The following is a 22,748-nucleotide window of genomic DNA, read 5'->3' as shown; positions in this document are numbered from 1 at the left end:
TCAACCGCTGAGCCACGCCCAGCCGGGCTAACTTGCAAATTTCTACAGAAAAGACTTTGGGAATTTTGATGGGATAGTGTTGAATTTATAGATCCATCTGGAGAAAACTGACATTTTAATAATATTTACTCTTTCAATCCACAATCATGGTATACACCTACCTTTGTTGAGGTTCTCTTTCATTTCTTTAAGCAATGTTTTATCATTTTCATGTGTAGTCTTCTAAGTATTTATTTCTGAATATTTTATATCTCTTATGCTATTGTAAATGATGTTTAATTCCCTCTCCTCCTCGCTGGTATGTAGAAATACAGTTGATTTTTGTATATGGACCTTGTATCCTGCAACCTTGTTATATTATTTATTAGTTCTAGTAATTTTTTTGTCAAATTCCCTAGGATTTTCTGTGTACACAATCATACTGACTGTAAATAAAGGCAGTTTTACTCTTTCCTTTCTAATAAATATGTGCCCTTTATTTCTTTTTCTTGCTTTATTTTCTCTCTTTTTAAAAAAATTTTATTTTTGTTTAAAATATTACAGATGTCCCTTTTTCTCCCCAGTGACCCGTTCCACCCCATCCCATCCCTCTCCCCAGTCCCTCTCCCCACTATTGTCCGTGTCCTTGGGTTGTGCATATATGCATATAAATTCTTTGGTTACTCTCTCTCCCTCCACCCACCCGCCCTCCTCCATCACTCTGACACTCGTCAGTATTTTCTCTTTATTAGAAGGAAAATGTTCAGTCCTATGTCATTAAGTAGGCTGTTAACTGTAAGTTTCTTGTAGATGCCCTTTGTCAGATTGAGGACGTTGATAATTTGTGTGTTTTTTCTCTCTTGATTTCTGATCAACCTGATAAGGATTTATGGATTTTATTAAACTTTTCAAAGGACTAACTTTTGGTTTCATTTATATTCTCTATCGTGCATCTGTTTTTATTTTATTATGTTCCTCTATTTTTTACTTCCTTCCTTCTCCTTACTACAGATTTATTTTGTTCTTTTTCTAGTTCCATAAAGTGGAAGCTTAGGTCATTATTTTTTTGTGTGAATCCTAACCATCTTATTTCTCCTATTTTCTGAAGACCCAGCCCATTCTTGCTTTTCTCTCTCACTCATTGTATGTTTTCTCTACATAGTCTTATTATACTCTTTTAGTCTCTGGTTTTTCTTGTGCATATACGTTTGTTTTATGTACATGTCTTTTCCTGAATCCCTAAGTGAACAATAGGCTCCCTGACTGCAAGAACCCTATCTTCTGCTGGCTTGGTAAGCTCTTTAGTTCCTTATCTGTAGTTGATATACAATTCATAGACATTGCTCAAGCACCAGTGAGGTGGAAGCTACTGTGGGTGATAGAGGTTAGGTATAATTCCGCTATTCTTTAAGAAGTTAACGAATTTTTTGGAAGATGTGAATAATAATATATAGTAAGAGCTGAATGAAATGACTAGGCATTAAACACTCAAGGCATTCAGAAAAAGGAGAGGAGACTATAGGGAGGAATTATTTGAGGAAGACTTCAGAGAGGAAATGGAGTTTGAACTGCCTCTGAAGCAGAGGTTGGATTTAAGTGAAGAGAAGGAGACGCCATTCCTACTGTGGGAAGAGCATGTGAAAAGGTCCTAAGGTAGAAATGTACACGGTCTGCTTGGAAAACAAGAAAGAGACCAGTGAGGGGAAAGCTGGAAAAGAGAAGTAAAATATAATGTGTAGAGGGCCCTGATGACCAAGTCGAGGATACTGGGGTTTTGTGTTTGGCTCACTCACTTCTGATGGCAGATCTGTGATGCTATCTTGGTGCTCATGCGGTATTCTTTCCTACTTGGCCCATGCTCTCTGAGTAATATAGGAAGGAGTTTCCAGGTCAAATCCTCCACAGCTTTGAATTTGGCCCTAGGCACTCTTTGTTTTCTCTTGGGGATTTCCTTTCCTGCTTGCCTCTGTAACCCAGTCAGTCCTCTGAAGCAGCAATTCTGGGTTTTTTTTAAGGCTGGCTGCCCGAAGGCCTGGTAGTTTGATTTGTTTGTAGGAAACCCTGGTCTAGCTCCACCCTCCCTGTCTAGCTTGAAGAGCCTACACACCCTTAATTTAAAACAGGGAAACCACGTTTTCCAAGCGAGTAGCATAAAACAGCGACCCGACTATCTTTCTCTGGGAAGAGTAAAGCACTTCTGTCTAAAACCAACATTGCTTTGACCCTTTGTACCTAGTCATTCACTCAGGAGTCTTTGTTTTCATTGTTTTTGTCTAATGCACCTGGCTGGGAACACAACAGGCATTTTCATCCTACAGGATTTTACTGTAGATAAGCCGGATTTTGGGGATATGTGTGTGGGCAGGAGTGGTCCAGGATGTCGAAGAAGCCACAGGCACTTGTAGTGGAGCTGGGACAGCAAGGCTACTCACGTGGGGGACACCGAACAGCAAATTCAGAAACAGGGTGCTCTGAGAGCCCAGAGGAGGGACCACTGGGCTACTCTGAAGGCTTCCAGAAAACTTGGAAGTGGAGGGGCTGGATTTGGATTCAGGAGAGGATAATGTAAGCATCGTCTTGGTGTTGCCACTGAGCACTGCATTTCAGGGGGCAGTCAAAAGCTTACCTGGTTGAAACAGAAGAGAGGGTATGTGGAGTGGGCGGGTAGAGAAATGAAGCTTTGGCGGAGGCCATTTTTTAGGCTTCCCAAGGCCTAAATCTATGCTTGAACAACAGCCAGCACCCATAGAATTAAGTGTATTTCTAACTTAGATTTATCTATATGACTGTAAAATTTCTTATACTTGTAATAATCCATTTGTTAATGCAGTGGGAGCTATGGCCAGTTTAGTTTCCGAATGCCACGTTGAAATCAGCCTCAGACTTTGGTCCTGCTGTGTCTCTTTGGGACCCATCTGCTCAGCCATGCCAAGTGGCAGCAAATGGAAGAGAGGAATTCTGCTGTTATCCTAGTCCTGGGCTAGACAGAGAGGTGTCTTCAGGTGTCCCGCACCCCCACCCCAGGCAGAGTCACATCTCTCTCAGCTGACTGGGAGCTGGGAAGGAATGGTCTGCCTTGGCTGGGCTGGGGGTGGGGAAGCTCAAAGCTCTCCAGACACACCGAGGGACAGACTAACCAACCTTCCCGAGGGACTGAAGTCTCATCAGGCAACCTATTGTAAGCATTTGGGGGTAGAAACCAAGAAGCAAACCTTACTTAGTAGGGGACACTTTAGTGGATATTTCTTGGAGTCCTGGATTTTGTTGGTTTGGGGAGCTGAGGGAACTTTGAGTTTTAAAATATACTGCATCTAGGATTAATGCTTTTGCAAGTATTAGGCAGTTTCTTCCAATCTCAGAGCACTAGTAAAATAAAAGAGAAAGAAACTGCTCATTTTAAAGTAAAAGAAAATTTATTTCTCCCAAACTGGGGCCAGTGGCCATGTGGAGCATGCTGGCTGCCGGCTCCCCTCCATGCTGCCCAATGGGAAGCCGGACCTTTTCTCTCACTCTTGGGGCCTGGTTTCGGGCTCAGGGCTGCTCGCCCTTTGCAGCAATACCCTTGACCCTCAGCAGGGCTTATTGGCTATAAAAAGGGACATTAGGGTCAGGCTCTCCTGCTTCCCTGCCCTGGGCCTGCTTTAGGACATGGATGGGGGTCCAGAGCCCCACCAGCTCCTTCATCCATGTTCCTCTCAGTCCTCTGTCACTTCCTTCCTGTTTTGTGGTCCTTCAGTTTCATAATTTCAAAAACTCTTCCACAGCTACATGCGTTCTTACTTCTTCTATTTTGTTTGTTTTGTTCAAATATGTCTTGGAGGTAACGCGTTTCAGGAACTTCCCATTGTGGGCTTCCCCCATCTCTTCAGGCCTCGGGGCTTCTGCCTGTGCTGTTCCTGGTCTGACACCGTGTTGTTCCTTTTTCACCAGAGTCCAGACATCCTCAGCACCGTTGGCTACGACAGCATCATCCAACATCTGAACAACGGCCGCAAGAACTGCAAAGAGTTCGAAGACTTTTTAAAAGAGAGGTACATGCTGTTTTCTCTCTGAAGAGGGAGGGGAGGAAAGATGCTTCTATGTAAACAAGGAACGATTCACTGTTTCCTGGTTGTTTAACGGTTCACAAGACCCTCTGATGTCAATGGTATCCCTGTCCTAAAGATCTTAGAAACCAGTTGGAGAGAGAAGATGTATGAATCAAACAGCAAACAAAATGTAATAAACCACTAGGTTGTGTGATAACTCATGACACTGAGAGGACTCAGTGGAGAGGGGGACTATGGAGGACTGGTCAAAAAAGGGGGGCTTGGGAACTTCATGGAGGAGGAGATCCTTGAGGTGGCCTTCGAGGGTGAGGTGGATTTGATAGGTGGAGAGGCATCCAGATAGCTGTGGGGGAACAGCAAGCTGGGAGATGAGAATGAGCATGATCCATGTGGTGAGCAGGGGGCAGAGCCTGGTTCAGAGACCACTGGGGGTCAGGGAGCAGTGACGAAGGTGTGGGGACAGGTCATTGTACACCAGATGGCAGCAGGGTTTGGTGGCGGTGGAGGAGACTGGCTTGTGTTAGAGGATTTTCTTTCCTTTTCTTTTTTTTAATTAAAATTTTTGTATATTGGTTTAAGAGAGCGAGAAACATCGATTTGTTGTTCCACTTATTTATGCATTTATTGGTTGATTCTTATATGTGCCCTGACTGGGATCGAACCCGAAATCTTGGCATATTAGGATGATACTCTAACCAGCTGAGTTACTGGGCCAGGGCTTCTTTTCTTTTTTTCATGGATAAGATTTTAAAAAATAAAAATTCTATACTTAGTGGAGTGAGTTAGTTTTATGTAACTCTTGCTCATCTGGAATACTCCATTGTGATTCTGGATGGAGTTCTTTAGGGGGATTTTTGGCCTAAGATCCAGGTCATTGCTAGGCCCCAAACTAATTAACAAGTTCTGTTTGTCAGGCAGTGAGTCAGAGAGTCATAACTTGGAGATACAGACATCAAAGAGTCTTCGATCAAGTCTTTTCATTTTCTAATCAAGAGAACATTAGGCATCACCGAGCTCACACTGGTAGGCGCACTCAGGTGGTGAGGCTTCTCGCCTTGAACTGATTCAAAGGCTCAGAGAGAGCTGAACCTGGACCACTGCCCCACTGTGCATCTCAGGAGAGTGGACAGAGCGAGGTCTGTCCACTGACAGGCTCTATGGAGCTGGTCATTGTGCCTTGTCCTTTGAGGGATCAGCCTCCCTCTTCTACACAAGCTGGTTGACAGTGGGGATACCAAGTTACAGCCTTCCTTTCTCTTGATAGGCGCTGGAGGTGGGCTTCCTCCTTCAACAGAGCTGACAAGGTAGCAAGCAATCGAGAGTCCCACAACTATGCAGGAAATAGAGACTGCAGAACACCCCTTGCTTTTGTGTTCCTCTTCTGGTTAGGGCTTTTATACATTTTCTCCTGCGAATGAAATAGCCCTGTGACACATCCATGAAGGAGGTGTTGGCTAATGGCTGAAGCTTCTGCTGCCCAGGCTGGACCATTCAATGGTACCCGGACACAATGGGATGGTGGTGTAAATCAGTGCTGTCCACATTTTAAAAAATGTAACCCTCAGTAAGAAATACATGTTACACTGCCACCTGGCACACACATGCAGAAAACAAAAATGTAAGAAAACATTACAACCCTATGATTTTATGCTAGTCATAACCCACTGAATTGATTTAAGGTTTCCTAATGGGTCGTGACCTACAGTTGGAAAAACATAAGTCCAAATAGAACCCAAAAGCTAAGATCTCACTTTTCAAATGCTTCACAAAAATATATGGGAAAGAGGGAAAAATATATGCAAATTAAAATGATTAGTATTCATAGTGTATTTCTAGTATACGGCTATTTTTCTCCAGGAGTTTCATAGCAAAAGAAACCAGTCCCATGTGCCCTGGCTTTGAGGAAGAATCTGCTGCCATCAGGTCAGAGTGTCATATATGTATGTATGCCCTGAGTGTGGGGACTTGAAACCCCTGAGCACGTGCCTGCCTGGTCTTTGGGCACCCTTTTCTGGTGGCGTGCTTGCGAGAAGGAGGCTGCTGTCACTGAGGAGAGTGTATGCATCTGGCCTCTGCCCTTTTCAGGATGATAATGCAAGTGCAGTCCTCTTCACATAAATTATCCCCTTGCCATGGTAGGTACCAGGTGCTTGTGGAACTTGGGACTTGGTCTGCTGAGTTGGGGCCATAGTTTGATGTTGCTGAAACATCCTCCTTGGGTCTTGAGCATTATTTTAGTGAGCTGTCTTAAATTTCGTGCGGAACCCTGGCATATTCATATGGGCCAGAAGCAAAACATACACACAGGGACAAAGATAACAGCAGCCTGTCATATTATAATATCACAAATAATATTATTTATTATTTTGATTTCATCAAGTGTGATACACATATGTTTATAAAATTTTTATGATATGTGGCTAACTATGTCCTTTATCCTAGTTTTGAGACACCCCACCCCTCCTGCTGACGTGTCACAGTCCTGCCATGGACCTCTCTGGAATTTCTGGGAGCTCAACCTTAGTTATACCCAGATGGAATGCAGTCAATCTGTTTACACTCATTTGGGGACAGACAGAACAATCACCTAAATGCAAGGTGTTGTGTCAGATCTTGCTCTGGAGCGGGCAGGAATGCTGACTTAACTGCATCTGTATGGCTGATCCCTGGGCCTATGCAACTTAACACAGACCCTATGTTTATGATTCACCAACTCTGGGCAGAAGGGCAGGTGACTTTCTGGGAGGATGGGCTTGTTCCTCATGCAAAGACCTTCTCTATCTGCGTTTCCTGTTTCATACATTCTCACTCATTACACCACTCTCTCTATTCCAGTCAGACAGGTTTATTAGTGAGCATGCTTTGGATGTCTCTGTCTCTGCATCTTTACTCCATTATTTCCCACCTGGATACCTGGAATACCCTCCTTTCTCCTCTGTGCTTGAGTAAATTCTCCCCATCCTTAAAATCCAGGTCAAATTTCCCTCTTCTTTTTTTTTTTTCTTTAAAGGAAGCATTCTACATAGCACTCCAATCTCAGGTCTTCTACTGGTTACCGGTTAAAATGAACCTATCTTATCACTGGTAGCCCAAACCCACCAATTCTCTGCCTTCTAGAGACCAGTGGGACCAGACATTACATACTGAGCTCCTGATGTGAGTAGGAAATAAGAAATAGAAAATTGACGATAGTCATACTGCAGAGAGGAGGGGTGGCTAAATGAGATTATAGTAATAGCTGTCATTTATTGAAGATGTACTTGGTACAAGCCAGCTTCCATGTATTTTGCATATATTAGGTCATTTAATTCTCACAATAACCCTGTGTGGCAAGTTTTATCATCCTTCTTTTACAACTGAAAAAACAGGTTCAGAGATGTTATATAACTTGCCTAAGGTTAGCTACATAATAAGGGAAAGATCTGGTTTTAAACCTCGGAAAGTTGGCCCCTGGAATCTGTGCTGTTAACAACTTCAGTATGCCTAGTACAGCACCTGATACACAATAAGTGGTGGGTAAATGGTCCCCATTACTAGTTCTGTTATATTAATCTTAGAAGGTAGGGTATGCATCATCAACTCCACTTTACAGTTGAGGAATCTGAGGCTTAATGGGGGTTTAAATGACCTGCCCAAGATTACAAAAGCAGCAAGTGGTGGAGCCAGGGCGTCTTTTAACCTCATGTCTAATGACTTTTCCACTTTACTTAATGGTCTCCTATGATGTCTGGGTACATTTTCTGAAAGAGGGTTTCTCCAGGAACTTGGTGGCCAGGTCAGTGCTCTGCATCGTGTATTGCAACCCAACCCTGAGGCTAGGGAGGAAGGAAGCGTGTTTGTGGAGTTCCTTTATGTGTGGAATTGTGCACCACTTGTAGGTTAGCTGCTGTACCTATGGGCTGGGGGAATCCCCAGCCCCAGTGCCTCGGGACTCTGCTCTTCCCATGAGCTCCTGTACATCCCAGGGTTCCTTTCTAGGGAGAGGTCAACCTGCCCTGGTTACAGCTCTTACTCTTGGATCCTCACTATCTCTCAGGATGGGCTTAAGAATGACAGGTTGCCAGGGTGGCAACGACAGATTCCCTTAGACATTAGTACCTGGTGGTCAAGTTATAGCCAAGCCATAACGTACTGTATAAGTTTCTAGGGCTGCTGTAACAAATTGCCAAAAACTGGAAATTTACTTTCTTATAGTTCTGGAGGCCAGAAGTCTAAAATCAGGATGTCTGCAGGATCGTGCTCTCACGAAGGCTCGAGGAGAGAATCTGTTCCATGTCTTTTTCTTAGTTGCTAGTGTTGCTGGCAGTCCTTGGTGTTCCTCGGTTTGCAGCTGCTAACTCCAATCTCTTCTTCTGTCCTCATGTGGCATTTTTCTCCTGTGTCTTCATATCATCTTCTTATATGGACACCAGTCATATTGAATTAAGGGTTCACCTTACCCAGGGTAAACTCAACTGATTACGTCTGCAATGACCCAATTTTCAAATGAAGTTATATTCTGAGATACTGGGGGTTAGGACTTCAACATTTTGTGTGGGGGGAGGTGGGGTGGGGAGGGTGGGATTCAATACAATTCAATTCATAACATGTACCCAATAGAATGGGCTGGAAACTGAGACCTACAAGGAAAGTAGAGTACTGGGATGAAGCCCAGACACCCAGATCTTTTAATCCTGGCTTCCTGGCAGCCAGTGGTGATATTAATCAAGGGCCTAGATCTTTCTTTGTGTCAGTTTCCTCCTCTGTAAATTGAAGGGGTTGTAGTTGATGCTCTGTAAGATCCCCTCTGGATTTAACAACATGATTCTCCTCAAAGAATTTATAATTTGGTCAAGGTGCTATGATTGGCATGTACAGTAAAATTGAGCAAGATGTCTAAGTGTTAGGTTTTATAGCTAAAGGATTTCATCTCACACATCCACTCTAACTTTGGGGCCTGGAGCACTGAGCCGAGGATCATCCTGAGGCTGCTTTCAGGCCTGATGAAAAAGGCCAGATCTGACAGTATTTGCTATAGGTCATTGAAGGGGAAAGGGCACATGGATTTTTCCTGGTCTAGGAATTTGCCTGGGGGAGGGATAAAAATGAACTGGAGTTTTCAAGGAGGGCTTTGTGAAGAAAGTGTAAGCAGCTAAGTGCTTAGAGGAGTACTGTTCACTCCTCTGTTTCCTCTACTGTTTTGTATATTTTCATTATGGCCCTCATTACATGGTAGAAAACTAAAGTATTGGTTTATATCTCTCCCCCTGCCAGATTATGAGCTCCTCCAGACAGGTCTCATATTTCAGTCATCTCTATGTTTTCCTAATAGGATGCCTGGCTCATAGTGGGTATTTAGTAAATGACAAATTAATGAACAGATGACAGAGAAAATTCGCATAGATGGTAGGAGGGTGACCTAGGTAAAGGCTTACCTATTTCAGGGTGATTTTTGCAAAGTGCTAGTGATTCCTTTATTGGCTACAGGCCCCTGGACTCCATTGCTTCCCATTTGCTGGGGGGATATCCTCTCAATCTTATGTTTGTTCCGCTGATACAGTGAAGATGAGGCTGTCATTTCACCTTAATAAAGTTTCTTCTTTCTCCAAAGAGCACACCATTGTTCTTGCTGGAATGCAGTTCTTACCAGGCTCTAGGACTTTCTATGGGGGTCAGATGCTGCCTGTGGTGTGTTCAGATTCTCGGTGCCTTAATGTAAAAAAAAGCAATTTCATAATTTCTCTTCCTGGAAACTACAAAAGATTATTGAGAATTCTTAATGTCTATAATTCTGAAAGTATAAAATATGTGCATATTTTAAACATACACACATATATACTTTTTTTTTTTTAAGAAATCTTTATTGATTTCAGAGAGAGGAAGGGAGAGAGAGAGAGAAACATCAATGATGAGAGGATCATTGATTGGCTTCCTCCTGCACACCCCCTACCAGAGATCGAGCCCCAAACCTGGGCATGTGCCCCGACCGGGCATTGAACCGAGATCTCCTGGATCATAGGTCGATGCTCACCTGCTGAGCCACGTCAGCCAGGCTATATATACTTTTTTAATGAAAATGGCCTTAGTGCCCTGGCCGGTTTGGCCTAGTCTTTAGAGCATCAGCCTATGAACTGAAGGGTCCTGGGTTCGATTCCCAGTCAAGGGCACGTACCTTGGTTGCAGGCTCGATTCCCAGCCCTAGTCAGGGCACATGCAGGAGGCAACTAATCGATGTGTCTCTCTCACATTGATGTTTCTCTCTGTCTCTCCCTCTCCCTTCCACTCTCTCTAGAAAATCAATGGTAAAAATATCCTCAGGTGAGGATTAACAACAGCAACAACAAAAAAACAAGAAAAAAGAAAGAAAAGAAAATGGCCTTAGCATCGTCTTATGTGTAAAAATATTAAATGTTCTCTGTAGAGTGTGATAAATTTTTATATAGATGCAATAGTTCCCCCTTATCTGAGCTTTTGCTTTCTGCGGTTTCAGTTACCCACAGTCAACTGCAGTCTGAAAATTTTAAATGGGAAATTCCAGAAATAAACAATTTATGTGTTTTAAATTGCAAGCTCTTCTGAGTAGAGTGAAGAAGCCTTGCACTGTCCCGCTCTGTCCTGCCTGTGATGTGAATCATCCCTTTGTCCAGAATATCCACACTGTATGTACTTCCTGCCTGTTAGCTGCTTAGTGGTCATCTTGGTTATCAGATTGACTATCTTGGTATCACAGTGCTTGTGTTCAAGTAACTCTTATTTTACTTAATAATGGCCCCAAAGCACAAAAGTAGTGATGCTGGCAATTCAGATATGCTAAAGAGAAGCCGTAAAGTGCTTCCTTTAAATGAAAAGGTATGTATGTATAGAAAACAAGCAGTATGTATAGGGTTTGGTACTCTCCGTGGTTTCAAGCATCCACTGGGGGTCTTGGTTACAACATGGAGATGGTGGCAAAGGGCAATGGGGAGAGGGAAAAGGGGGGAGAAAGGGGTATGTTTGGTGCTTTAACAGACTCATGCCACACCAAATAATGACCAGTTGTTTTTGTGAGACATGCTGATCGCAGAGTTTATATTCTGAAATTCCCCTCTTTAGTATAATTAGGTGTGTATTTGAATTGACTATAAATGAGGAACTCTATAGGAAGATGAAAGGGTACTATTAGGAGGAGGAAAAATGGGTCTCAGGCGTGCATTTGTTGGAAATATCTCTTACTCCACTAAATACCTCCAAATATATATATATTTATATATACATAATCTCTTTGGATCATAGTTTTGGCATTTTCATCTGTAATGTACTAGCTTGTACTGGTCAGAGGCCATGCTTGGTTTTGCTGTAATGTTCATGCCAGGACCTTTTAGCTGGAGAAGACCACCTTAGAGATAAAGGCCACTGGTCTTTTTATAATGGCCTTTTCTCTGTTATGTAGAAGGAGTTTTGTATTTTAGAGAATGGTATTATATCTGAGCTACTCTCAAAGGTGCAGTAGGGGAGTGTCCTGTGTCTTAACTAAGAGTCAGCCCTGAGAAGGACTTATCACCCTTTTTTCTGTTCCCCTCAGGGCATCAATTGAAGAGAAATATGGCAAAGATCTGCTCAACCTCTCCAGGAAGAAACCATGTGGGCAGTCTGAGATCAAGTAAGTGTCACATTTCTTTCTGGTTCCGAAGTTGGTTTATCCTGCCAGGAGCCCCATCACTTCAGCAGACGAAGCTGGCCAGTAGGGTAAAGTCTTGGATGAAAACAATTTTTAATTGTTTTTTCCCCCCTCTTATTTCTAGTTGTGAAAAATATGGAAAAATAGAAAGAAGGTTAAAATGGACTATGAAACTGCAACCCATTATTAATATTTTCCAAGTTTTCCTTGAAGTCCTTTTCTATGTATACTTTTTCATGAGTGATTTTACATTATATATAATTTTATACTAGAAATCTGATGGAGAGCCTATACACACACACCTATATATACACACATAGTTTGTGATAGCTACAAGAGACTGCTTTTGCATCATGTATAGTTCTCACGATCAGTGTGAGATTTCTGCACTACAATTATTTATTCTCCCATCATTCCTGGCTTCATGGCAGTCAAGTCATAGAGGAATCTATACTTAGAAAGGCTTCGTAATTGGCTTACTTCCCTTTGCTATCACCATTTTGAAATTCCTAATAATTTATAAACAAGGGGTCCCACATTTTCATTTTGCAGTGGACCTCACAAATTTATGGCTGGTCCTACGCATATGGAAATTTACTTAGATTCCTTCTCCAAAGCAAGCACATTGCGGGGGGTGGGGCTGGGAGGAGCAGTTCAGGCAGAACTTGGCAAGGCCTCTGCAGACCTAATCGCATTACATACTGGCCTGCACACTGCTTTGGCTGTGCTATAGACAGCTGCATAGAGGTCTGTGTCCTCTCAGAGGTCTGAATGGGGGTAGACGAGATATTGTCCTCCCTCTTCTCTTGCTTCTAAAATACATGCACCCACGCATGCAGGCACACATGCATGCATGCGCTCTGGACTCAAAGCCCTAGATTAATGAAAAGGATTTAAACATTGGGAGTTAGTTAAGTTATTAATAATTACATAAACCAAAAATTTGTTACCCACAGATATAGGACATTAGTACAAGGAGAATTTGTTTTTTAACTTAATGATGATATTTTATTTGCAATGTTGTGAATGAAAAATTTAAAAACACACTGAGCTGTGGCTGGTGTGGCTCAGTTGGTTGACCATCATCTTGTGCACCCAAAGGCTACCTGTTTGATTCCTGGTCAGGGCACAAACCTGGGTTGAAAGTTCGATCCCCAGTTGGGGTGAGTGGGTGCGGGAGGCAACCGATCGATGTTTCTCCTCTCTCTTTTCCCCTCTTCCTTCCTCTCTCTCTAAAAAAAAAAATCAATTAAAAAAATATTAAAATAAAAAAATAAAAATGAAAACACACTGAAAAGTAAAAATGACAAACATAAGAAACCCATCACCTAGATTTCATAATTACCCACATTTGCCACATTTTCTTAATATAATTGTGACTTTAAATTTAAACCTGGAATCAACTACTTCTCAAAAATACTTAGTTCCTTTTAGTGATTAATCAATCATGATTAGAGATGAAACTTTAGCATTGGTCATTGTGACAGAGATGTCATTGCTTCTAGGTCCTTCCAGAGGACAGATTTTAAAAGCAGAGTTCATATTGATATTTCCAATTCTAATCTCACTTTACAGGGTTTTACTTAGCTTCCTTTATTTACATTTATTGCCTCTTGAACAGAAAACCTTGGTTCCTGACAATATTAGCATAATTATTTGCTTTTAATGACAATATATATCAAAAATTTTCAAAATAATATCAATATTGCTACTAACAATAAAACTTGCGAATAGTGTTTAACTTTTCCTTGCAGTTCTTTTTGATCTTAAGCTAGATTTCACTAAGAATCCTGTGTTCTAAGGTCACTTAAAAAATATATTTTCTTTTCACGATTGTGTAACAAATTTTGTATTAGTTAAGTTCATTTCAGTTTGTTTTAAATTTTAAGGATTCTTTTCTTTTCCCTGTTTGATTTAGTTCTATTTTTTGAATATGTAAAACATTTGCATGGTCACATATCACAACTGCATGGACTTAGACAAGTTGCACTGTCATTACAGCAGAGTTTAGATAATTTCAAGGGAGATTAGTAGGTCAGTTGCCCCCCTCTCCCCAAGAAAAAGCACGTTTATTTATAAAATAAATAAACTGCTTGGGAAAATATCCAAAAACTTTTGAGGTGATGTGATGGATAATAGCCACATTCTCTCACATATATTTCTTGGGAAAGATGTTTAGCAGAATGAGTTTGATTCAAAAATACTCTTTCTTATATTCTTACACAGTTGACTCATAACTGAGTAAATTCATAGAGAGACTCTGGCACCATTCTCTTCTGTTCCGTGATAAAAGCTCAGTTTTCCTTCTAAGAATATACACCTCAGACAGAAACACCCAACAGGATATGAGACCTGGGAACTGTGTTGCCAAAGTTGAAGTGAAAGACTGTTTAAGTGACTTATGTCTCTGTCACCTCCAGGACGACCTTTAGGAAGGTACCCCATATGAGAGTGAGTGACTGCTTATCAATGGGCTAAGCCTCATTGGCCACACTGAGTGCCTCTGGCCTCTGATTGGCCTTGTAAGGGTTTAAAGCCAAAGTGCTTATTAAAAGGGTCCTGTTTGCACAGTAATGAAGAACACGAGGGAGGCGAGGAGATGGTGTGGCCAGTCTACCACCCCCAAAGTTTAGATTCTATCCCCCAATTATCATCATGTCCCCACACAGAAAATAGCAATAATGCTAATGACAAAGTAAAGGGAGATAGGGGGCTGCTGTTTACAGTGAGTCATTTAGGGTGGGAGAAAAACTTTAGACCCTGAACAGACGATCTGAAGACAGGATTTCAACTGCATTGCTCTTGATAAGACAAGACTTGCAGTTGCATCCACTGCCATATCCATCTTTGCTTCTCGCTAATTCCAGCAATAAGTCTGCTCTTCAGTGATGCTCATTTGTCCTTCTGGACTATAGTTGCATTTGCTTAGATATGGTCACATTTCTAGTGCACTGCTTTCGTTGAAAAATTGTATCATAAGATGGGTAGAGCGTATGGAGAATGTGCAGTAATGTTTTTCTGCTGGGTGTGTTTGTAAATAATTGGAAACGTTTTTGTGAGAAAAGGCAGAGTGAAATAAGAACTCTTTGTTTTGGGATAAACAGAGCAGGGGAGGGCGGGGGGGGGGGGGGGGGGCGGAAGCGAGGTAGTTAAAAGAAGGAGCCAGATGGAAAATACAAGGATTTTTACTTTGCAAAATAGCTGAACTTGCTACATACATATACACATATAGAAAATGATCCATGATCCTATGCTGTTGTGGCCAGAGGACCATGGATTCACAAAGTCCCATTTCTACTTCAGTGGCTGGCGTGAGCCCAGTGAGATCTGCTTCCATGGAGGCAGCAATGAGCAAGAAAATTCCCAGGACCAGGTCCCTTCAGAGGGAGGTTTCCTTAAGGAAGGAAGGGGGACAACTTAAGCGGTGGCCAAGTGTGCGTATAAGGGAGGAGGAGCCCTGGGCTGGCTGCAAGAGAGAGGAAGGGGGAGGCCGTGCTCACGGCCGCCTCCACAGAAACTGTGAGATAAACGTGTATTGTTTCAAGCTGCTACATCTGTGGTAGTTTGTTATTCAGCAATAAACCACTAATACAAGGTGTTTCATATCTGTCTCTTCCATTAGACTCTAAGATCTGTCATGTACCGCTGAACCGCCAACATCTAACGCAATGCCTGACCCATCGTTTATGCCCAATAAGTGTGTGATGATTGATGATGGGTGGAAAGGGAGGTGACCAGGGGCCCCCAGTGTGAACCCTTTCTTGTTTGGCTTGTAGACATCTTTCTAATTGTTATACTTTAATGAATGACTCGTATGCTTATGAAAAAGGAACCATAGCCCGGCCGGGCGTGGCTCAGTGGTTAAGCGTCGACCTAGGATCCAGGCGATCAGGACACATGCCCTGGTTGCGGGCTGCAGCTGATCAATGATTCTCTCATCATTGATATTTCTATCTCTCTCTCTCTCTCTCCCTCTCCTCTTCTCTCTCTGAAATCAATAAAGATATATTAAAAAAAGAAAAAAAGAAAAAAGAACCATAACCCCTATGGTCCCATAACTCTTTGGGGGAAATTAAGCATAAAGAATTTTGGCATCTTGCTCTACCCAGGTGGACAGAGAAGAATTTGTGATGCTTGTGCCTGGGACTGAGAGTGTAAGAAACAGGAGCTGGACTGAAGAAGTCTTGATCTTTTGCTGTTTTCTAAAGCTCGGGGGGCAAAGATGACACTAGAGGCTCTAAGTTATGGGCTGAGACAAAAGCACACAATGACATTATAATCACATTGTACAGCCAATTTCCAGAATCTGAAATTACATATGCGATTGTTTTTTAGCACCCTGAAGCGGGCCCTTGAAGTCTTCAAGCAGCGTAAGTGACTCTTTAAAATGTATTTGCTGTCCGTGGCAAGCTCTATCTGTCATCAAAGGTGGGTTTTCACTTGAACAGTAGTCTCATATTTGGTGGGGGAAAAAATGAAAGCAACTCCTAAGGTGAGAAATAGCTCAGCAGAGTTGAAGTGAGCTGGAGAACCCCCCACACCTGCATATCAGGACATGCATTTGACTTCCTTAGAGCTGTGGTTTTCACACTTGAAGTCTAGGTTGAGGCGTTGGCACTTTGGTCTTTGAGGGATCCTGTCCAAGCCTGTTACTCAGAAACTCCCTTTAAAGCTTTCTTTTCTTCAGAATACTTGGTGCTTCCACACTGAGGATTTGGCCAAGGCATAATATGTACACCTGCTTAAAGTGTTTCTGTAGCCAGTTATGTGACTCTAGAGCTTTATAAAGGTTAGCTAAGAAAATATTCGTCTTAACTTTTCCATAGAAGATGGTCTCTTCCCTCTTTAACTCATCAATGAATACATTTCTCAAGATATGGACAGCATCTTCATGTTTCTTAACCATGGCGTAGCACAAGGGCACATCAGCATAAGCTGGATCTCCCAAGCATATGTGTTTGTTGTTACTTTACTTGTTTCATTTTTCCTAACGAGTAGCTTCATTTCATTAGTAAAAAATATATATTTAGCCCAGCTGGGCATGGTTCAGCGGTTGAGCATTGACCTGGGATCCTGGAGATCGCAGTTTGATTCGCAGTCAGGGCACATGCCCAGGTTGTAGGCTCCATCCCCAGTGGGGGACGTGCAGCAGGCAGCCCATCAATGACTCTCTCTCATCATTGATGTTCCTATCTATCTCTCCCCCTCTCCCTTCTTCTCTCTGAAATCACTAAAGATGTATTTTAAAAAATATATATGTATATATATTTATATAAAAAATTCAAATGAGACAACTAACTGTGAGGAAGATAGTAATCACCCAAGTTTTCACTTCTTACTGCTAAGCAGTTATTGGAAAATATGCTTCCAATGTTCTTATGCAACACACACAGTTATGTTTTTATCTATTCATATTATAAATAAATAGGATCACACCATGGCAGTGTGTCAAAATCTGTAGGGTGGGGCACATGTTTTTAAATTGTTTTTTAAATGAAAAATATCTATTTTTAATCATGCTAGCAATTTGGTATATATCTTTCCAGACCCGTTAGTATGCATTTACAACTCTCAGTCTCTCTTTCCTTCTCTCTAATTAGAAACATACACACATGTACAGACATACATGAGATTATACTACGCATATCTCTCTATAATTTAGCTAACAGTATATCATAGACATCTTTCCACTTCCGTTCATATGAATCTGCCTCATTATTTTATTTATTTATTTACTTTTTACTATATCTTTATTGATTTAAGAGACAGGAAGGGAGGGGGAGAGAGAGAGACAGACAGACAGAGACTGCCTCATTATTTTATATTAAATTTTTTTGATCCTACAAAATTTCTTCCAGAAAGGTTGTATTGATTTTTTCCCCACCAACAATGCTGTTTTTCCCCATCTTCACCAATACTACGAATTTTCATGCTTAAAAATTTTGCCAAACTGAAAGGTAAAAAATGATCTCTTTCTATGTTTTAAAATTTTGCATTTTTCAATAGTGTTAAGGTTGAATATATTTTCAAATGTTTATTGTCCATTGAGCCAATTTTTTTTACATTTCATTTTCTTTAACCAATTTTTTATGTTGGAATATATATATATATATATTTCTTTTGATATGTGAAAACTTTTAATGTAGTTATTTATTCTTTGTTATATAAATTGCAAATATTTTTCCAGTTTGTCATGGTATCTCCCAACCTTGTTCAAGTTATCTTGAGACCCACAAATTAAAAAATTTTTTTTTGCTATTTTGAAAATAGCTTTTTATTTTTAATTTTTAAATTTAACTTATCTTTATTGTTGAAAGTATTACAGGTGTCCCTCTTCTTTTTTAAGATCAGATCTGTTAGTCTTTCTAACTTAAAGGCCATCCTTCAATTTATTTTCATTGAACAAGTAAGATTAAAATTTTAGTTTTTCTATTCTAGAGGTACGCTATGCTGATTGTACAGGTTTTAGAAACTAAGGGGGCGGGGAATCAACAATAATCTTTCTCTCCAGAGATAACTCTTGTTAACCAAAATTTTGCTGTATGTCTTTCTTAAAAATGCTCAGGCACATGAGGTGTTGGAGATCCTTAGAAGTCACCTACTGAGAAATAGGGTTGAATTTGAAGTTGTAGTGGCTTTAGTAATATCTCTTAGCCTGCAAGCTCCATGAGCTTCTCCCTGGCCCTGGACATACAGTAGGTTAGAAATAGCGATAGGAGGCTAGGCTAAAGACCTGCTAGCCTTGATCTTGGTGGCCAGGGCAATGCTAGGCACATGGACAGGCTCAATAAATGTTGGTAACCAAGTACAGATAATTAATTTGTACTTGGTTAATTAATTAACCACTTGCTCCAGTATTTTCTATATAAGTTTAAATTTTGTACAGTAGTGTATATTTGAATTCAGACATATGTATATTTTGTTTATTGTTTTTAAAAATTCTTTTTGCAGAAGTAGACAGTGTGGCACAGTGTCACATTCAGCTTGCGCAGACCCTAAGAGAAGAGGCCAGGAAGATAGAAGAATTCAGGGAAAAGCAGAAGCTACAACGGAAAAAGGTTGGGTTTGTATACATGTCAAGATGTTGCTTTTCTTGTTGCAGAATACTCCAGGCTGGCTTGTTCATTAAACTCCTTGGCTCAGCTCCCTCCCTCATGCAACCATGCTCTTCGTTTAACCTATGAGATTATTTATTGGTGAACCATGTGGACATTCATGGTTCTGTGCCCACTTACACCCCAGGCCAGTTCTTTTTAAATTTTTGCCGAATTCAGGGGTCCAGCCTGCTTTCTTCTTTTCATATCTGCTGCCACTATTTAAACTCTGACTGGAAAGGGGAACCTCCCTCTTCAGTAGAGTCTAGCATATCCAAGCTGGCGGGCTCCTAGGCCACACTCCTCCTGGACAAGGCAGTAAGGGGAGGGTAAGAAGTGGAGGAGACTCACATTCTCCTTGGAGACCATAATATAGTCCAATCTCCCTATTTTATAAATAGGGAAACTGAGGCCCTGGGAAATCCAAGTACGTTTTGTCTTCAAAGCAGATGTACATAAGCTCTTTTTTGTTGATGGGGTTTACTCTGGCCAGCTACACGGAAGGAGATGGGAATGAGCAAGTTAATAAAACCAGCAAACATTTAGGACATTATAAGGATCAAGTGTTGCTTAGACTAGATGAGCCACTATTCTGACTCCCTTCTATTTTGTTCCTAAGACTTGTATATTCAGCTTGGCCTGGCAGCCAAGTAGGGCCTTCCCAGAATTTCTTTTTTTAATATTTGGTCTCCAAGGCTGGAACCCAGCTTCACATGGAGGACAAGCTCTTCCCTATCCAGCATCCAAAGATTTCCATTCAGATCTCCATAGGCAGCTCTGCATGGACTTTTGGGAAAACTTCCTTCATCCTGACCCTACCAATGTCATGTCTGTAGTGTGTGTGTTTGATAGACAGCCCGTTGTTAAGGGTGATGCTGCTCATACCTCAGTCTCAGCAACTTTGCCTGTGGTTCTCAGTCAGTCTGTTCTGGGTCTCCTTGGTGGCCACTTGGCATTTAGAGTGGGTGGCAGCATCTTAAGAGCCTGACTGCCTTACCTCTATTGTCATTTCATGAGAAGCTCTTATAGCTGCGCCTCTTGCTAGGCAGGAAGGCTGGAGACGAACATTTCAGGAACACCATATCAAGCACTTTCACACAAATTCAAGCTTCGTGCACCAGTTCTGACGGGTCCATCTGGCCCAAAGTATTTTTCAGAGCAGAAATAATATGTATATTACACCCACCTATTGCATGGTCAAACTTTTTTGACTGATTTTGCCAACCCTGCCCACCTTTCTAGAGGAATTACAAATTTTGAGAAGCAAAATGCCTTAGACAACCAAGGTCTATGCACATATGATTTCCACTAAAAGGAGAGGAGGGTCATTTCCTCACATCTTCAAGTGCCCTGGGTAACCCTAGTCATTTTGGAGAAAGTTTTGCTAATTTTGCAAGGCTTCTGAAACTTCCCCTCCTAACAAGTTACAAAGAAAATTCTCAGTGCTAGAAGACCGTGCTCTGGATTCTGTTAGGCAATAGAGCAGCTGGTGCTCAGCTCACCACTGTCATCCAAGTTCCCTATACACTTTCTGTAGTGTGTTCTCTACAGCAGGACAACGCCTTCCCAGCTTTCTGGGAGAAGTTTATTAATACATTTGTAGTTACTTGTATCACAATGAATTCTGGGTTGTTCCACTTCCACATATAGATACTTTTTTTAAAAAAAAAAAATCTAACTCTGGAGGAAACTGTGTAATTGCTAACTTCTCATTTCCACTGGTCAAACCCTACACACTTTGGTTTTTCACTTCTTGGAAATGAAGCCATTTCCACTTATCAAGGAAAGCCATCAGTTGGTTTCTTTTATCAAACTGGGGCAGGGAGGTGTGTGGATAGTGGCAGGTCTGAAGTTTATGGTGTACTCACTTACACAGCTATCCAAGGGTGGTAAACAATATGGACATGGTCATCTCTGCCTCACTGAGTGTAGAGCACAGCCAGAGAGACTGACGTGACATAGTAATCATGATAAAGTGCGATGAGCCTTAAATGGTAGGGGAGATCAGGGTGCCACCTGAACATAACAGCAGGGACACCTAACCTAATCTGTGGGGCTGGGAGGCCTCCTGGAGGAAGTGACCTTGAAGCTAAAACCAGCAGAGTGAAAGGCAATATAGGTGAGGGTGGTAAGAGACGAAGCTCTTGCTCCTGGTGGCAAGAAGGGGTCCTCGGAGCTATTCTCAGGAGTCTTGATGTTTTAGGATACTGAGGCTCCTTCCCCAGCCCAGAATGCCCTAAGTCTGGCAGAGACAGCACTTGGTACGTTCTCTCTCCTCTGGTACCCATATCATTTTACCATCTCAGTTAAGAGCAGAATAATCATGGCAGAATTTTGTTCTGCCTGCGTAGAGAGCAATCTCCAAAGAAAGAAACCTCCTTGGTTATAGAGAGTGATGTTTCCAGTTTTCAGGATACAGTCCGAGTAGGGTAGACAGACACACAGATGACTAAGCAGCTATTTCCATAAATAGGGCAGGGTCATTTGGGTCATTAATACATCTCTTCTACCTTTTTCCCTCTCTCTTACTTCTCCCCACCCTATAGCAGGGATGATTGTGGTTTTGCACTACTTCGTGTTATCAATAACAAAACAATCAGATTTCCATCCGATTTGGCCTGAGCAGAAAATCTGAGTCCTAAAAGAAGCACTTCCCCAAGGAGACCTGAAAGAGAACCCTTGACTTACTGGGGCCACCATGAGTGGGGTCACCTTATAAGTGAACCATGGGCATGAGGAGACTTAAATTGAGGTGGTGTAGCAGAGCAGGACTTGTTGTCACTGAGTAGCCTTGAGCAGAGGCCACCAATGGGGTGACCTCTGGGATCCTAGGGGTTACACTTGTCAGGTGAGAGAGTAGGATTTCTGCTCTCTAGGATTCTGCCGTTGTAAAAATGCCAGGAATCCTTGAAGGCAGAGAGAGGAATGATATGAAGTGGAAAGGTGTGGCTCATAGAACTTTGTAGCCATCTGAGCGTGCTTGTAGAACTCAGGAATAAGGAGGCCTGGGTTGGGCCATAAACTATGAAATAGTCGCAGCTTCCAAGCTGGAAGAATGACAGTGTGCTGTGTATATTTGGACTAGAAAGGACTATGGAGTAGATCGGACATTGCTAACTGATCTGCTCCAGGGAGCCTGGGAAAATCAGGGGCACATAGGGGCTCATGCCTGCAATGGCAAGGGTCTCCCCACGATCATGTTGGAGCCCTGTCTGTTCTCTGTGTCCATTGTATCTTCACCATTCGCAGGTACATGGCCATTCCTGGTCCCTCCCTCTCAGCTGGGCTGGACAATGATATCTCAGCTCTCTGAGGGAGTCTTGGGGTTCCCCCAGGGGAAGTTCATGTATTCCACAAAGCTCATATTTGTATGGTAACAGATAGAAACTTAGTTTTCCCAAAGAGAAACCATATTTGAGTTTCATTTTCAGTCTTATTTTGCATTATATCATTTTGCACAAGAGCAATGTCACAGCTCATTTTGAATGATTGCATCTCTTGGTCTTCTATGCACCCATTTGCTTTTATAGAGCTACTGTAAGGATAAGGGTAGTTTAGGTACAAGAGTCAGGTTCCCGAGCTCAAATATCAACTCTGCTACTTGCTGAGTAGTACCTTTGGTAAATTAATCCACCTCAGTTTACTGTCAAGGAAGAAAATGAGAACAAAAGTATTAGGTGGTTGTGATGCATGAAAACTGCTTAGCACATAATAATGCTTGATAAAAGGGAGCTAATATTATGTCTGAGGTACATTTTTATTATTACTGCATTACTTTGACTAGTAAATGTATTACTGTCACAGCCACAGCAAAGAAATTGCTCCCAAGTGAACTCAACAGAGTAGTTTACCTTTGCTGGCTTAGATGGAGTGAAGAGCGGGAGAACAGCTTCTTTTAGCGGTCCTACAAACGTTTCTCCCCTTCATCCTGCCCAGGCTCCTTCTGGTTATGGGTGCATCATTGACGGATGCCACAGAAGTGAATGTTTA

At 41.8% G+C, this 22,748-nt stretch overlaps 1 protein-coding gene across 1 annotated transcript in view; it reads left to right on the top strand.

The window, feature by feature from the left end:
- PSTPIP2 (proline-serine-threonine phosphatase interacting protein 2) overlaps nucleotides 1–22,748 on the top strand; it is a 68,389-nt gene that overhangs the window by 29,208 nt on the left and 16,433 nt on the right. Inside the window, exons 2-5 of the mRNA XM_087819073.1 lie at nucleotides 3,910–4,010; nucleotides 11,569–11,646; nucleotides 16,000–16,034; nucleotides 18,616–18,722. Of these exons, the coding sequence (XP_087675199.1) occupies nucleotides 3,910–4,010; nucleotides 11,569–11,646; nucleotides 16,000–16,034; nucleotides 18,616–18,722 (321 nt within the window). The remainder of the gene's footprint in view (nucleotides 1–3,909; nucleotides 4,011–11,568; nucleotides 11,647–15,999; nucleotides 16,035–18,615; nucleotides 18,723–22,748) is intronic.

The sequence above is a fragment of the Miniopterus natalensis genome, chromosome 7, assembly GCF_054644295.1.
Source record: "Miniopterus natalensis isolate mMinNat1 chromosome 7, mMinNat1.hap1, whole genome shotgun sequence".
Lineage (NCBI taxonomy): Eukaryota > Metazoa > Chordata > Mammalia > Chiroptera > Miniopteridae > Miniopterus > Miniopterus natalensis.
The sequence above is the reverse complement of the archived record's forward strand: the minus strand, read 5'-3'. Positions and strand labels throughout refer to the sequence as shown.